The sequence below is a fragment of the Salvia splendens genome, chromosome 6 (genome assembly GCF_004379255.2).
Source record: "Salvia splendens isolate huo1 chromosome 6, SspV2, whole genome shotgun sequence".
Taxonomy (NCBI): Eukaryota; Viridiplantae; Streptophyta; class Magnoliopsida; order Lamiales; family Lamiaceae; genus Salvia; species Salvia splendens.
This window is the reverse complement of record NC_056037.1, coordinates 25,802,621-25,819,670: the sequence shown is the minus strand read 5'-3', so window position 1 is coordinate 25,819,670 and position 17,050 is coordinate 25,802,621. Positions and strand designations below refer to the sequence as shown.

At 35.6% G+C, this 17,050-nt stretch overlaps 3 protein-coding genes across 3 annotated transcripts; 1 reads left to right on the top strand and 2 right to left on the bottom strand.

Moving 5' to 3' along the window:
* The first annotated feature begins 485 nt into the window (after positions 1–485).
* On the top strand, positions 486–2,584 carry LOC121808590 (guanine nucleotide-binding protein subunit beta-like protein). Its single transcript, XM_042209154.1, has 2 exons — positions 486–1,477; positions 2,337–2,584. The coding sequence occupies exons 1-2, from the start codon at positions 593–595 to the stop codon at positions 2,436–2,438; spliced, it is 987 nt and encodes a 328-aa protein (XP_042065088.1). The 5' UTR covers positions 486–592; the 3' UTR covers positions 2,439–2,584.
* A 7,443-nt stretch (positions 2,585–10,027) lies between these two features.
* On the bottom strand, positions 10,028–11,027 carry LOC121809024. Its single transcript, XM_042209577.1, has 2 exons — positions 10,791–11,027; positions 10,028–10,201 (listed from the first exon to the last, which is right to left on the bottom strand). The coding sequence occupies exons 1-2, from the start codon at positions 11,025–11,027 to the stop codon at positions 10,028–10,030; spliced, it is 411 nt and encodes a 136-aa protein (XP_042065511.1).
* A 3,384-nt stretch (positions 11,028–14,411) lies between these two features.
* Positions 14,412–16,009, bottom strand: LOC121806730 (probable glutathione S-transferase). Its single transcript, XM_042206858.1, has 2 exons — positions 15,625–16,009; positions 14,412–15,081 (listed from the first exon to the last, which is right to left on the bottom strand). The coding sequence occupies exons 1-2, from the start codon at positions 15,934–15,936 to the stop codon at positions 14,716–14,718; spliced, it is 678 nt and encodes a 225-aa protein (XP_042062792.1). The 5' UTR covers positions 15,937–16,009; the 3' UTR covers positions 14,412–14,715.
* Between the last annotated feature and the right edge of the window lie 1,041 nt (positions 16,010–17,050).

Below are 17,050 nucleotides of genomic sequence, written 5' to 3'. Positions count from 1 at the left end.
TTTGAAAGAAAATATTTTTCAAAAATAAAATATGACATTTTTTATGAAACCCACTAAAATTAGAAAGTGCTATGTCTACTTTAGAACAAAAAAAAAGTACATTACTGTTTATGCTAAATGTAAAAGTGAAATAAAGAAATAAAATAAGGAGCAACTTCAAATGATGAATCAAAATGTATGTTCATATACTTTTGAAAAAAATGTTTAACTAATTTTTAAACGTTTTAAAAAAATAATGTGAGTTAATCTCATTTCAAACCAACAGATTAGTTTCGTGTCAATTTTTCAACCTTAATTCTATTTCTAAAAATATTGCAGATTTCTAGTTTAAGTGATATCCTGTTAACTAAAATGCAATTAATCCCATAAATAATTACTGTACGAAACTCTAAAACGTATACTGCAATAGCATTGCGAAACCATGACTATTATTTTTCTCCTCAACTGGACTAAAGTCGTATCGTATTAGCCCACTCACCCAATCCCCCTCCAAAACCCTATATTCCCTATATAAAATCCCCAAATTCAAGAATTAGGGCTTCCCATTTCCGCCTCTCTCCCCCCCCCGCCGCCGCTCTCTTCAATTCAATCAATGGCGCAGGAACAGCTTGTCCTCCGCGGCACGATGCGCGCCCACACCGACTGGGTGACCGCCATTGCCACCCCAATCGACAACTCCGACATGATCGTCACCGCCTCCCGCGACAAGTCCATCATCGTCTGGTCCCTTACCAAGGAGGACCGCTCCTACGGCGTCGCCCGCCGCCGCCTGACCGGCCACTCTCACTTCGTTCAGGACGTCGTCCTCTCCTCCGACGGCCAGTTCGCCCTCTCCGGCTCCTGGGACGGCGAGCTCCGCCTCTGGGACCTCGCCGCCGGCACCACCGCCCGCCGCTTCGTCGGCCACACCAAGGACGTCCTCTCCGTCGCCTTCTCCGTCGACAACCGCCAGATCGTCTCCGCCTCCCGCGACAAGTCGATCAAGCTCTGGAACACCCTCGGCGAGTGCAAGTACACAATCCAGGACGCCGACGCCCACTCCGATTGGGTCTCCTGCGTCCGATTCTCCCCCAACACCTTGCAGCCCACGATCGTCTCCGGATCCTGGGATCGGACGGTGAAGATTTGGAATTTGAGCAACTGTAAACTGAGATCTACTCTCGCCGGCCACTCTGGCTATGTGAACACGGCCGCGGTGTCGCCTGATGGCTCGCTTTGCGCGAGCGGGGGGAAGGATGGGGTGATTTTGCTGTGGGATTTGGCGGAGGGGAAGAAGCTGTACTCGCTGGATGCGGGATCGATTATTCATTCGTTGTGCTTTAGCCCGAACCGGTACTGGCTGTGCGCGGCCACGGAGTCAAGCATTAAGATCTGGGACTTGGAGAGCAAGAGCGTTGTGGTGGATCTTAAGGTTGATTTGAAGCATGAGAGCGAGTTGGTTTCAGATGGAGCACAAACCGCAGCTGGAAAAACTAAGGTATTGTATAAATCTCTTATGAATCATGTGTTGTTTGTTATTGCTTATTGTTAAAGATTGAGTCTTTTCTTATCAAGACCTTATATTTGGTTGCGTAGTTAGGAATAAATATCTCAAGGTTGTGTGCGGTCTGTTTATCAAATTCACAAAATAATAAGTGTAGGAGGAGGTAGTAAGTATTAAATGGATAGAGAAAGATAGCTGAATATTTAATTGGAAATAGAAAAGTGCTTGAATGTATTATTTCGAGAGAGAAAGTTTTAAAAAATAGAAATGTGTTATCTTATTTGGAACAAACTAAAAATAGAAATTGTGTAATCTTAAGTGGGACTATGGGACTAAGGAAGTAGTTGAATATTTTTTATGAGGAGAGAGGAGATAGGGATATATAGGTATAGAAAGTGGACATCATCTTGAGTGAGACAAACTAAAAATAAAGGTGGACATCTTGAGTTGAGTGGGACGTAGGGAGTAATGAGATAAGCTTTTGAGAAAGTGCAATAGAAAAAGAGATAAGATTAGTCAAATGTTGATTATTATTGCCTTAGTTGTATTCCAGTTTTATAATAAACACACCATATATTCTCTGGTTACTCTTAGTTGAACCTCAACAAGAACAAATATATGGAATTGATTGCTAGATGTATTCCTTTAATCTTTGTGTGGCTTTGAATCTTTCTTATTATGGTCTTAGTTGTATTCCAGTCTACATTCTTTGGTAACTCTTAGTTGAAGGTCATAAATAGTAAATTGATGGAATTGATTGCTAGATGTCTTCCTTTGATCTTTATTCCTACTATGATTTTTAGTAGTGTAAAATCTTGGTGTTTGCTTTTGATGAGTGGGTTTATGTGTTTAGGTGATATATTGCACGAGTCTAAACTGGAGCGCAGATGGAAGCACGCTTTTCAGTGGATATACGGATGGAGTGGTGCGAGTTTGGGGCATTGGCCGATACTAAAGCCTACTGTGAGTTGTTTTTACTTTTTAGATTGAAGCTCAGAGGGCATCGGACTCTCTGTTTTTATGCTTTTGTTGTTTCTACTAACTGCGACTGTTAAACAATAATTGTTTTTTTCTTAATTTAAATCCCTTTACAATTCTGCATATCTTGTTTCATTTTTTAATTGAATACAGTCTTTCGTTATTAGCTACTACTCCCTCCCTCTCTCCCGGCTAAGATGACATATTTGTTAGTCCGCATGAGATTTTTAGGAATTGCTGGTTAGTGCGGTTAATTGGAGAGAGAAAGAGAATGTGTTGAAGTATTAAATGATTAGAGAAAAATGGTTGAATATTTTATTAGAAAGAGAAGAAATGGTTGGGTATATTAATGGGAGAACAAAGTTACTAAAATGGAAATCAGTCATTTTGGTTGGGATAAACTAAAAAGGAAACTGTGTCATCTTAGTTAGTTGGGACGAAAGCAATAGTAGTACAAACTTGTCACATGTGTGCTAGTATTCCTATTATATTTTTAATGCTCTTTATATTTAGAAAATTATTCATTGTATATTTTTAACTTTTTAAATGGATTATACTAGTACTACATTTTTAATACTCTTTTAAAAATAGACCACATTCCATTTTAGGATATCCATTAAAAATATGTTAATTTTATTTAAAGACACTTTTTTCGGTGGGTTTTATTTTTTTGACAATACTTTAATTATTTTTTATTTTTTTTATTTTACCGTGCATTAAAATTCGTTATGTTGAAATGTTATCTATTTTGTAGAAATGGAGGGAGAGTCTGTTATATTTTTAATGCTCTCTATATGTTGAAAAAGATTCACTTAATATTTCGAACTTTTTTAATGGATTACACTACTTTAATTGTGTTACACTAGCTAGTATTTTATTTTAATACCCTTTACATGTAATGTTACTACTAATTAGTTAAAAGTTTAAAATTTTCATTTTGCTTTTCTTTACTCTAAAAATGAAATATTATCAATTAAGAAAGTCAGCTTATAGGTTCAAGAAGGAAAAAGTAATTGTAAGGAGTAACATTTTTAACAAAGATTCAAGTCAACTATAGAGGATTTTTTATGTGGAAATGAAAATATTTTAAAATTATTCTGCCACTTTTTGATTTGTCTACCATTTTTAATGTTGCAACATAACACCATATTTCTCAACTATAAGTTATTAAAATATTAATGTAATTATTTAGATTTAGCCATTTTCTTTTAAATCTTCAACATAAATTAATAATATGCATTAAATGTGATTACTTATTATTCTAATTTTCTCAAGTATAAGTTAGTAAATATTAATATAATCTCACATACTACCTCTGTCCCACATTGTCACATTTAGTGTGAGGACGGATTTTAAGAATTTTAAAGAAAAGTTAGTTGAATAAGTTAGTCGACTATGACATCCAAGCCCTATAGCTCAAGTGGTTGAGAAGGGTGGCAAGGATATGGCACCATCTTGGAGGTCTTGAGTTTGAATCTTGGATGGCGCGACTTTGGGATTAATTTCCCTGTGGGCATGTTCAAGGTTGCTTCCGGGCTAGTTCGCTTGCCGAAAGTATCTCGAACTCCTATGTATGAAAAAAAAAGTTAGTCGACTATGAGTCCCACTTATATATATATTAGTTTTATAATAAAATGTGAGTAGAATTGGTTGTTGAAATGTGTGGTCTACTTAATGTGACTCTTATAGTGGGACGGATCGAGTTGGCAAAATGTGAGACGCAGGTAGTAATATTTTATTTTAGAAATACATAAAGTCAAAATAAAAGATTGGAAATTAATTAACCTATGCACATAAATAGGATTAAAAAAGAATATTATCAAAAAAACTATTCTTGCATTCCACTTTTACGTATCCTATAACTTAGGGGTGTGATCAATTGTTAAATCACCCCTCAATTGCTAACTACAACTAATTTAAAACCATAAAATTCTAAAGATCTAATGATCTATAAATTGCCACATGTAAATTCATTTTTTATATTTTAATACTAAAAATCTAAAGATTTAGTGTTTTAGATCAAAATGTCAACACAATGAATTAAACATATCAACGCCATGCTTTGAATATGTCAACACAGATTCATATTGACATTTTACATGTATTAAGTTGACATATTTTGTTAGTTATATTGACATAAAACTATTGACGAAATATATGAAATTTACGAAAATATTATTAAATTTTGACATCGGAACATATGCAAATGAGATCTTGTTAGAATCCTTATAAAATTATCTTTAATTTGATATATTTTGTGTAAAAAAATAATATAAATTGAGATAATTATAATTATTTAAAATTTTGAAATATTTTTTAAAAGGGAGTTATAACTAACTTTTTGTTAATTGACATTAATACCTCTAATTGATATTTTTTTGCATTGCATTGATATCCGTGTCGTGGATAAATGATCTTGTGCCTTGATTTAATAATCCAATGTCTATAATTTAGTTGTAGTTAGCAATTTAAGAGAGAGTTAGCAATATAACACACCTCATCTAACTTATTTAAACAATAATTTGTCATTCCCTCCGTTCTTGAGTCATTTTTCTATTTCGGGAAGTTTTCTCATAGTTGAGTCATTTATATATATAGTACTCTTTTTCTCTTTTTTATTTACTCTCTTTTATTTTATTCACATTTTACTTTATTCTTTCTACTTTCTTATCTCTCTTACTTTTTTTATCTATTTATTTAACATATTCAACATTCATTGATTAAATTCCGTGCCGAAACGTTTCCCCTCAACTATGTGGGAACGGAGGGAGTACATATTCTACTAGTACAATGTATGTATAACTAGTTTTAACGTCCGTGCTATGCACGGTCCAATAAATTTTTAGAAAATAGATATAAATTGTAGAAACAAAACTTAAAAGTAAAAACCAAACAAAAAGATACATTTTCTGATTTTCAATAGCTAAAAAGTTCACGAGTTATAGGGATAAAAAATTACATATTCAAAAACAAATACATAACTTAAAACCAAACACCAAACAAATACTCCCTACGTTCCATAGTAATAGAGTCATTTTGCCATTTTGGTACGTTTCATAGTAATAGAGTCATTTCCCTTTTTAGTAAAAGTCAACACATTTCTGCACACCTACTTAACTACTTTACTCTCTCTTACTTTATTCTCTCTTCATCTCTCAACCTTTTTCATTTTTCACTTTATTCTCTCTTTACTTAACTCACCTAAAACAATTTTTTCTTAATCTCCGTGCTAAAAGAAACGTCTCCATTACTATGGAACGGAGGGAGTACAACATAAAGTTTTGAAACATTTCTTTGTAAACCTCATTAATAATGGAATCACCACTGCTATCAAGTTCATCTTTACAAACTAAAATCTTTAAACCTTCACGACTTGTAACTCTTGCTATTGCAATAGAGTTGTTCATGACTAAAGACAGGTTTCCTAAAAAACAATTCAACAAGTGAAAGTGATTGACCTTGACTTTTGTTAATCATTATAGCATACGACACAACCAAAGGAAACTATTGCCGTTGAAAACCTTAAATTACATTCGACGAATTAAAACTTTTTAACCAACTAGGGATGTCAATCGGGCCAACCCATTCGGGTTTGGGCCAACCCGAACGGGTTGTCGGGCCATTCGGGTACGAGCTATTTGGGTTATGCTTTTTTCGGGTTACAAAAGTTCAACCCTAACCCTAACCCTTCGGGTTTCGGGCTAACCCATCGGGTTATTCGGGCCAATGCGTATTTTTAGTTTTGTTACTATTTTCAAAAAAATAATACGTATTTTAATTTTTTTTAATTATATACATATTTTTAATTAGTCATGCAACAATGAAATACGTATTTTTAATTTTCTTTAAGATTTTAGAAAAAAGATTAAGTTTTTCAAATTAAAATAACTTATTTATTACATATTTACGTAATTATTTACAAAATATCTATCAATAGTATGTTTATGTTTATGTATTTAAAACATAAATGAACACTTTGTTTCAAAATTCAAACATAAATCAATTCTTAGAAAATTGAATAAAATTCTCATAACGTGAGAGGTGGAGCGTAGATGTAACAAAAATATTTTTAATTGTTAAAGAGTGAATTATCAAGATGCTAGCTAATTGGAGTAACTCTAAAGTTTTCTTGAATTATAATTGGTCAAATTTAATTTATTTCAGTTGTAGATAAGTCAAATACTGATTTATCTTTGTTTTAAGAATCATCAAAGTACGCATAATTCAATGACGAAACGACTCCAAAATACTTTGCACTATTATATTGGAAATATACTAAAAGAAAGCTTTTATATGCGAGTATTTATGAATCCATGAACCACACAATGATTTTTTTCGTGATCTTATATAGTCGGTTGACGTATTTGGATTTTGCATGGTTTTAGAGAATTGTCTTGGATGATTTTGATTATATTTCTATATTTTGGTATGTTTACATGTTTGTTGAGAATTGATAGAAAATGAATTAGAAAAATATGCATAAAATATGTAGATGTGCAGCAGCCTTGTTCGAGTCAATGTTTCTTGCGATTTTGAAGTCCGATAAGCCCATAATGCATATTCTAAAGGGCTTCGCGTGAGTATCTTGTACGCCTCAATCGGAGCTTTGTAGAGAAAGTTATGCCCTTTACAAAGACTGCGCGCTGTCCATAAGCCTTCAACCCGACGGGCCGACCCGTAACCCGACCGGGTCAGCCCACCTAGCCCGATGACCCGACCGGGTAAACCCGAATAGCCCGATTTCAAATTCGGGTTTCGAAATTACTGAAGGGGTTGGCAGCGGAAGCGTGCATGAGATCCGATCACATAAATTTGATCTATTTAGCAGATTATTTAGACAAATTCTATTCGCGTAATTATCACATGTATCATGCTCATAACTTGAATTAAAACATGCTTTAGCACATAAAATCCCTAAAACATGCTCACTACGGAATTAGCCAATTTACCTCGTTGATTCAATCAAGAATCGATGATGGCTTGCTCCGTCTCCACGTGAAGATCTTCAGTACTCGACCTCTGATCATTTGACTGGTGTCCCGAACTGTATACTGATATTTGTGTGGGCAAATCTCACCAGAATACTAGGACTCGAATAATGAAGACAGAACTCAGCTCACGGAGGGAGCAATTTTTGAATTCTCTCTCTTTCTCTAGAGGGGGACGAAAATTGTGGCTCTATTAATTAATTTTCTGTCTCTTTTATTCTCCTATTTATAAAGTCACATATTGGGTCCAGTCAGGGATCTAAGGAAGAATTTGGACATGACCTCACCCAATTAGCTTTTTTCTAATTAAATTGAACCCACAATTTAATATAAGCTTATATTGAAATATTACAAGCAGCCACTACAGTAGTAATATTGCGCTGCCTTTCCAAATCCGAAATTAAAAGTATTCCGGGTTTCCTTTTATTTGTTTAATTCATTTCCCGCGCTTAAGATAGAAACATCCATTAATTAAATAATGTCTACTATGGACTTAATTAATTAACATATTTTATTCTCCAAGAGTGGATTTAGCAAGAAACTCTTATTTATTATTCATAGAGTAATTAAACTCCAACTTGCTAGGTTCCGAATAATAAAACCTCGTTTCGAGCTCCTCTTGTGGATGTTATCAAACGAGACTCTCCTCGCGCACGATTCAACATAATAGCAATCCTAGCACCGCTAGACAATGATCACCACTACCCAATATACCTGGATTGTTGGGTGACGAAAAACCCGCACCTTTGGTAAGTCAAAGTAGTAGATACTCAATATCGTATGCTCAATGCTAATGTACATTGACTAAGAAATCAATTATCATGACCTCGTCTTTCAGTAGTAGCATAAAGACTCGTCTTGCTGTTAAATCCATTCAGTGTTATACCACACCAACGTCATCATATTTCAATAAGGCTTAGAAATAATTGGACTGACAATGCAACCTTTCACGATAGGTAGTCTAGGTCTATTTGGGTTGTGAAATTCTTATTTTTCTTTGTTCAGAACTGACCGCGTACCTTAAATTGAGCGCAACACACAACCGGTCTACTAGAAGGGAGTAAATTTCTACAAACTCGGGTTGAGTAAGGCCAAGATTGTCATGGAAAGGCTCCTAAATGCTAGAAGGGAGTACGACGATACATTAGTCATAGCCCAACCAGAGAAAGTTAAGAGTGCTCCCACAGCAGACAATGACAATCTACTGAAGAGCCGAATTGACAAGCTAGAGGAAACACTCCAGTCAGTGATTCAATCAAGCCAATCTCAAGTCTTCCTACTCCAAACCCACTTCCAACGGATCAAGTGAGTTTTCTCCAGAATACAGGGGAGATCTGGAGTTCAAATAGGAGTTGGAACCCCGAAGGTCAAGCAGAGGTGTACCAACAGGAATGAAGGGGTTGGCAGCGGAAGCTTGCATAAAAAAACCGATCACATGAATTTGATCTATTTAGCTGATTATTTAGACAAATTCTATTCGCGTAATTTTCTCACTTTTCATGCTCATAACTTGAATTATAATCATGCTTCAGATCAAACAATCCCTAAAACATGCATACTATGGAGTTAGCCAATTTACCTCGGTGATTCACTTAAGAATCGAAGATGGATCGCGTCTTCTCCTCGTGAAGATCTTCAGAACTCGACCTCGGATCTTCTGACTGCTGTCCCGGACTGTAGACTGATATTTGTGTGGGCAAATCTCACCAGTGTACTAGGACTTAAATAACGAAGACATAAATCTGCTCACGGAATGAGAAAAATTTCGATCCTCTCTCTCATCTGAGGTGGACGAAATTTTGTTATTTAAAAGTTGTATTTTCTGTCTCCTTTATTCTCCTATTTATATTAAGTCACATATAGGGCCCAGTCATGGATCTAAGGAAGAATTTGGACATGGCCTCACCCAATTAGCTTTTTACTAATTAAATTGAACCCACAATTTAATACAAGCTCATATTGGAATATTACAAGCAACCACTACAGAAGTAATATTGCACCGCCTTTCCAGACCTCGTCTTTCAGTAGATAGCATAAAGACTTGTCTTGCTGTTAGATCCATTCAGTGCTATACCACACCAACGTCTTCATATTTCAATAAGGCTTAGAAATAATCGGACTGACATTGCAACCTTTCACGATAGGTAGTCTAGGCCATCTAGGTTGTGAAATTCTTATTTTTCTTTGTTCAGGACTGACCGCGTACCTTAAATTGAGCGCAGCCCACGACCGGTCTACTAAAACAAAGACTTAGACTTTGTTATGTTCGCTTATACATTTAAATATGCAATAAACATCCATTAAATGTAAAACATAACAACATTATGACAAAAATAATCTGTTGCATTCATTGGAAAATAATTATTAGAGTTTTACAGTATTCAATCACTCGAAAGGTGATTTCTAGTATACAAACCCTAACAATTGCAACCCTTATTCGGGCCGGCCCGCGGGTTCCAGGTTACATTGACATCCCTATAACCAACATTATGACCACCCAAAACTTCTGCTTCCAAAACAAAGTCACCTAATTGGGTAATTATCAATCGGGTGCCATTGCACAATCCATTAAAGTGATCTACATTTTCTCAATAACATCACGTGTACCAACTTTTAACAACAATGGATGATTAGAAGTACCTGAACACTTCAAATTATTCAGAAATTCAACAAAATGTATTTCAACGAAACCATAGGATGTTCCATCAGAGTTCAATACTCTATCAGAGTCCAAAGAATGTCTCTCGGTAGACTGAAAAGTAAAGAAATCATGAACTAATTAACCTCATCAACGACCTCTAAAGTAGGAGCAAGAATCGCACGATCTCGCAAACAATTAGTGAACTCTTTGTGATTCAGGTAAGACTGATAAATGGCTGAAATAATGGTTTTCAGAGAATCGTCAACATTAGGCAATACAATGTCAACAGGAGATGAATATTCACTTCACCATCATTTGGACCATCAATGACACCATCACTAATAGATGCCACCAAAGACGAAAATTAATTCAATTTCGAAGCTTCATCACTATCACCAGATTGAACTCTAAGAAGTCTCATGCTTTTGGTTAATTTCAGAATTTTGCAATATCTCCAATAATAAGATGAGTTAATGGTAGCACTGACAACATCTTGTCGACTACCTTTAGGAACAACTGCAAAAATTTGTCTAAAGACACCACCTAAACTACAATTTTTTCACCAAATGACTTCTCCATACACAACTCATCACATACACGCATAATACCCCTCAAACTTCAATATAATGTTTGTGAACCATGGGAGCTTCATACCAAATAATAAGCTTAACTCTCACAATCAACTCAACAAGTGGAATACCTTGTTGAATATTGCACACGAAACTTCATTCACATTGATATGAATTTTAAACCGAGTATGTGCAGTTCTACCACAAGGCAACAATAAAGAAGCTATACCACTGAAAGCCACATTTAAAACAATATCACCCTTCGAACGAATCTCAGCTGACAACGACTTCCATATGAAAGTTTTACCAGTACCACCATAACCATAAACAATAAATACACCACCATCACATGAAGGCACATATGACATTATAGTTCATGCACAAAAAGTTGTTCATCAGTGAATTTAGAAATAGAGTCCAAATATTCTGTTGTCATGTTTTACGATTATAACACAACTCATCACTAATCATTAATTATGAGATGTTTCAAAATACTCAAACTTGGATATAACATAAATTGGAATTCACAAACTTCTTCCAACATTCAATAACAATTTCTAATTTCAACCAATCCAAAATTCTTAATTTCATCATAATTTGACAAAAAATATATAAAGTGGGACCCACATTCCATCATTATGATGTGGATCCCCTTTATATATTTGTTGCTAAATTATGATGAAATTATGAATTTTGGATTGATTGAAATTAAGAAATTGATGTTGAATGTTGGAAGAAGTTTGCGTTAATTCCAATGTACTCCCCCGTCCCAATAAATATGAAACGTTTGCTTTTCGGCACGGGATTTATGTAGTGTTATTTTGTGAGTTAAAGAAGAGTGAGTAAAGTAAGAGAGAGAGAAGTAGAGATAAAGTTATTTCTATTTTAGGAAACGTTTCATTTTTAATGGGACAACCCAAAAAGGAAAACGTTTCATTTTTAATGGGACAGAGGGAGTATGTCGTATCCAAGTTCCGAGTATTTTGAAATATCTCATTATCGATTGATTAGTGATGAGTTGTGTTAAGATTCTAAAGCATTACAAGAAAATATTTGGACTCTATTTCCAAATTCACTTTTGAACAACTTTTTGTGCATGGTACAATAATGTCATTTGTATGTTCTTGTGATGGTGGTGTGTTTTTTGTCTATGGTTGTGGTGGTACTAGTAAAACTTTCATATGAAATTCGTTGACAGTGGGATTCGTTGGATGGGTGATATTTTTTTAATGTGGCTTCCAGTGGTATAGCTTCTTTGTTGTTGCCTAGTGGTAGAACTGTACATTCTCGGTTCAAAATTCCTATCAATATGAATGAAGATTCCATGTGTTATATTAAACAATGTAGTCCACTTGCTGAGTTGATTGTGAGAGCTAAGCTTATTATTTGAGATGAAGCTCCGATGGTTCACAAACATTGCATTGAAGTCGTGGATCGGAATTTGAGAGATACTATGCGTGTATGCGATGAGTTGTGTATGGAGAAGTCATTTGGTGGAAAAACTATAGTTTTTATTGGTGACTTTAGACAAATTTTGCCAGTTGTTCCTAAAGGTAGTCGACGATATTGTTAATGCTACTATTAACTCATTGTATCTTTGGAGATATTGCAAAGTTCTGAAGTTAACCCAAAACATGAGACTTCTTAGAGCTTTTAAATTGAATGAATTTTCGACTTGGGTGGCATCTACTCCATCCGTCCCATAAAAATAGGCCATATTTCCTTTTCATCCCTCCTATAGAAATAGTCCATATCTTCTTTTGGCAACAATTTTCTCCTTGTCTTTTATTTTTTCATTTATGAGCCCCACCATCCACTATATAATTTGAACTACTTTTTCTCATTGTCTCTTACTTTACCAATTACACATTTAAACTCATGCCAACCCTAAATGATATATTTCTATAGGGCGGAGAGAGTATGGTGTTATTGGTGGTCCAAATGTTGGTGAAGTGAATATTCATCTTCCTGCTATTTTGTCTAACGTTGGCGATTCTCCCAAAACCATCATTTCATCCATTTATGTGTCTTACATGAATCACGAAGAGTTCACTAATTATTTGTGAGATCGTGCGACTCTTGCTCCTACTTTAGAGGTTAATCAGTTCATGATTTCTTTACTTTTCAATCTGGTGGGAGAAATTATTTGAGCTCTTCTTATAGTATATTGAACTCTGATTGAACATCAAATGGTTTTGCTTAAATACATTATGTTGAATTTCATAAAAATTTAAAATGCTCTACTCCTAATTATCAATTGTTGTTGAAAGTTGTTATATCTGTGATTTTATTGAGAAATGCATATCACTCTAATAGATTGTGCAGCTGCATCGTGACACCGTTGCGGTTCCATCTGACGAGTCGATCACCCTCGTCATGGGACGAGGCCCACTCGCCCCCCGAGTGGGCGTCATTTTTGATAGACGCTGCCAATTAGCCGTCACATCCCCCAGACAGGCGAGCCACGAGACCCTTAATATCGCAGTGGAAAAACATAACAAGACAAATTAAATGTCTAGTTAGTCATAATCAGATTCCGGCTGCGCACTTTTGAAGGGCAGGCTGATCCAAAATGAAGAAGTGACTTGCATCGGTCAACCATGACTTTAACCCTCTGGGAACCAATATCACCAAATAACTTCAACGTGTGAGTGTTGTCAAAACCCGTTTGAATAGAGTTCCGACAACTGCAGTTCAACGCCTGACTCCAGAACGGAGTCGTCACTCGCTGCGACCTTGAAAACATGTCCTTCATCGTCCTGGACCAAAACGTTAAGGGTTTTAGGTGGGCATTTATGCGTGGGACTAAACATGTACCGGCTGCCATGTGCTTCTTATGAAAACGTTGCTGTTGTCGAAAAAGGCAGATGGTGATGATAATAATCCCTTCGATGATAGTGGTGTCGTGTTGGATGAAGACTAAGCCGGGCGCGGCACTGGCTGCTATGCTCCAGCCAAGTGATCAATGCGCAGCGTGAGCTGAACCGCGTCGTGATATTTCCTGCCTTTGTGTGCATCCGAATATAGGGTTGTTAAGAAAATCCCCAAGTATTGGTTTTCGGATAGGTCAGAAATCTTGGCGAGGTGGGCACGAATTCGACGAGGGACCCGTCATTGCCATGTTATCTTCGTAAAGCTTCATTAACTCCTGCTTAAAGTGATCCCAAGAGTGGTATGGAACAGAGAGCTCGCTCGCATCTCCGCCATGGACGCCTCGAGTTGAGACCCCAATGCTGAATCAAGCTCGTTCGGCAAGCATTGGATATTCAATTCCTCAACCATATCTGTTAACGTCTTCGTTTTGTTATCTAAATCTCTGGCAACCTTCTCCAAACGGGTCTCGCGTAACAACCATCGTTCACTGCACCAAATTCCTCACACAGGAGGCCTACGATCGATCTAAATCGCCCACAACTTGATTTCCCAAAATGTATCTGTTAACTCCTATGGATCCCACCTTATACAGGCGACTAAAAACAAATCATAGAACAATTTAACTAAACAATAAAATCTCTAAAAATTAACTAACAAATCTGCGGAGAGAATATTGGATTTTCCCCAACTAACTGCTTCCCTCTTGTTGCAGCCAAACCACCCGAGTGAGGTTCAAACTCCGGAGCATATACATGTGTTTGATTTCACTGAGTAATACTTGATAGCAGTAGTATGCTTAAAAATTTATCAACAACTAATACTTTCCAAGCCTCAGATTGTCCTGAAACTCCTAATACTTGGTTCAGAAATAACACACATTTAAATGATTGATGATTTATATTTGCTTGGATATTTTGAATTGGTTACATAGTTCCTTTTTACCACAACTTTTCTTGATATTACATAGTATTGTTACTCATCTTTGGGCTATAACTTCCAACCAAATCCAAGTTTGAATTATTGCACTATATTTCGGAAACAGACACCACATGAATTATTTCAAATAATAGCCAAAGAAATTAAATCACACTCACACACTAATCATCTAGGTGACTGAACACACAAATATGAAGACTATTAAAAGATACAGTACATAAGTTGCATTCATAAATTTCTCCATGGCTACTTCTTGGATGCATCCAGTGAACGGAGATAGTTGAGGCCCGTTTGGAAGTAGTCGACTGCCTTTTCTCGGGGTGGAAGGCATTCGTGGATGGCCGGAACGTGCACAAAGCATTGAGTCCATTGGTAGAGTGAAGGAAAAGTGGACGAGTCGAGCAGCTTCATACCTCCAACTTGTTCTATTGCAGGAAGCCACAAGCATATCCACCCCACAACTAAATCGAGGTATCCTATCTCATCTCCCCCGAAAAACTTCTTTCCTTCAATCTGCTTCTCCAAAAGCTCTAGTGTTTCTTTTGCAGCAACAATAGCCACCTCCTTTTCTTCCCCTTCTGATTTCATGGCTTCAAATGCGGTCACAACTACCTGTGGTTCATTTTAGGCATACATGTTACTAGCAAGACGCCTCCAACTATTGGATAATGAATAAAGTAAAAATAAAGGTGTTTCTGTTTTTAGTAATGAGTCATTTTTGATGGAACAAACTAAAAAAAAAGTGAGTCGTTAGAGTGGGACGGAGGGAGTAAATACTCCACAAATAAAGATGATTTTTGTTATTTTGGGACGTCCCCTAATAAAAGACACATTTATTTCTTTTTTCATTTCTAGTAAGTGGACTTAACGCTCTACTAAATCATTCCACTATAAAATTTATATATCAAAATGGAACACATATTCCACTAAGTTTTTACCCATTTTCTTTATATGGTCAAAGAATTATTTTAAAATTCATACCCAGGCAAAATGTGTCTTTTATTCACAGACGGATGCAGTACATTTTACAGTCAACACATCAAAATATCCAATTTGCTGTTGCAAGTTAAACATGGCCACAGATTTACAAGATCTAGAGCTTGTTAAAAACAATTATTAAGATGCCAAACTAATCTGAAATTCGAAAATATTTACCTTTTCATCAACGAACTTAGCCCAGAAACGAGCCATACTACGATCGTATGTATCCTCAGGCATCAACGGGTGGGTCGTGTTCCATACCTCATCGATGTATTCAAGAATGAGCAAAGACTCGACGATGGGCTTGTCCTCGTGTATCAGAACAGGGACTTTCTTATGGATCGGGTTCATTTGCAGGAGGAGAGGACTCTTGTTTAGCAAGTTTTCTTCGACAAGTTCGTAGCTAACACCTTTGAGCTTGAGGGCCCACAGGACTCGCACGCATGGGAAGCTTGTGTTTAAGCCAAGGATCTTCACCCCTCCCATGTTTTGGTTTTGATGAAAAGTGTTTTGTGTTTTTGTATCTCTGATCTATTGAATCATCTCCTTCTTATTTATTTCTTTGTGATCACACATGTTGCTTTTAATACTTAATGAATGGAGTCAATTTTGAGAAATAGGAGGCCAAAGTTGACCATTTCTAAAAGACCAGCAATTGTGTAATTGACCAAATAAATAGTGGCCAGTTTGGTGCTATTATTATACGGGTAGGAGAGAGACATTAGTGAGGTAGAATTGCAAGATGTAACTTCTTAATTTATTTTAATCATGAAAAAACTATTTTCCTCTTTAAAAAATATTAATTTTTAAAATATCACGAGTTTTAATATACTATTGATTAAGTAAAAGAAAAATTTGGTAAAATAAGAAAAGGAGAGAGAAAAATAAATAAAGTAAAAGAAAGGAAGAGAAAAAATAATGAAAGTAATGTTAGTGGATTTAAGGGTCCACTTCCTAAAATAAAAAGCTTAAAATTATTCTATTTTTAAGAGACGTACCAAAATGTAAATAGATTATATTTTTAATGGATGAGGTAGTTTTTCTTTGGACATGTGAATTTGATACGTCAGTTACTATAAATTTTAATATGTGGTCGCATGAGTTTAAACAAAATTGATTTTATCGTATAGCATAACTAAAACTAATTATAAATTTTAGGATAAGAATATCAAATGATTAGGAATAATGATATGTGTTAACCAAATTAATCAATCATAACGTTCTAAGATGGGTATCGAGAAGAAATTGAAATGATGATGAAAACGGAAAAATAGTTCAAATATATAACGTTCGAAGATGGGTATCGAGAAGAAATTGAAATAATGATGAAAACGGAAAAATAAATGGAACGAAGTTCAAATATATAATGATGGGGTTATGTTTATTTTTTTTAAAGAAATTGTTACGACCATATCTCCCTAGTGATAGTGAGCGTAGGTATATTGTGACTAAATAAGGTCTTATGAAATAAAAAAGGGGTAAGCATAGATAAAGATCAAGTTCAAACATTAGTTTCGAAAAGCGAAAGTGATACATGACAAAACAATAGATAAAGATCAAGTTCAGTAACTTCCTGTTTCTTGCTTTCGTTGCGCACACA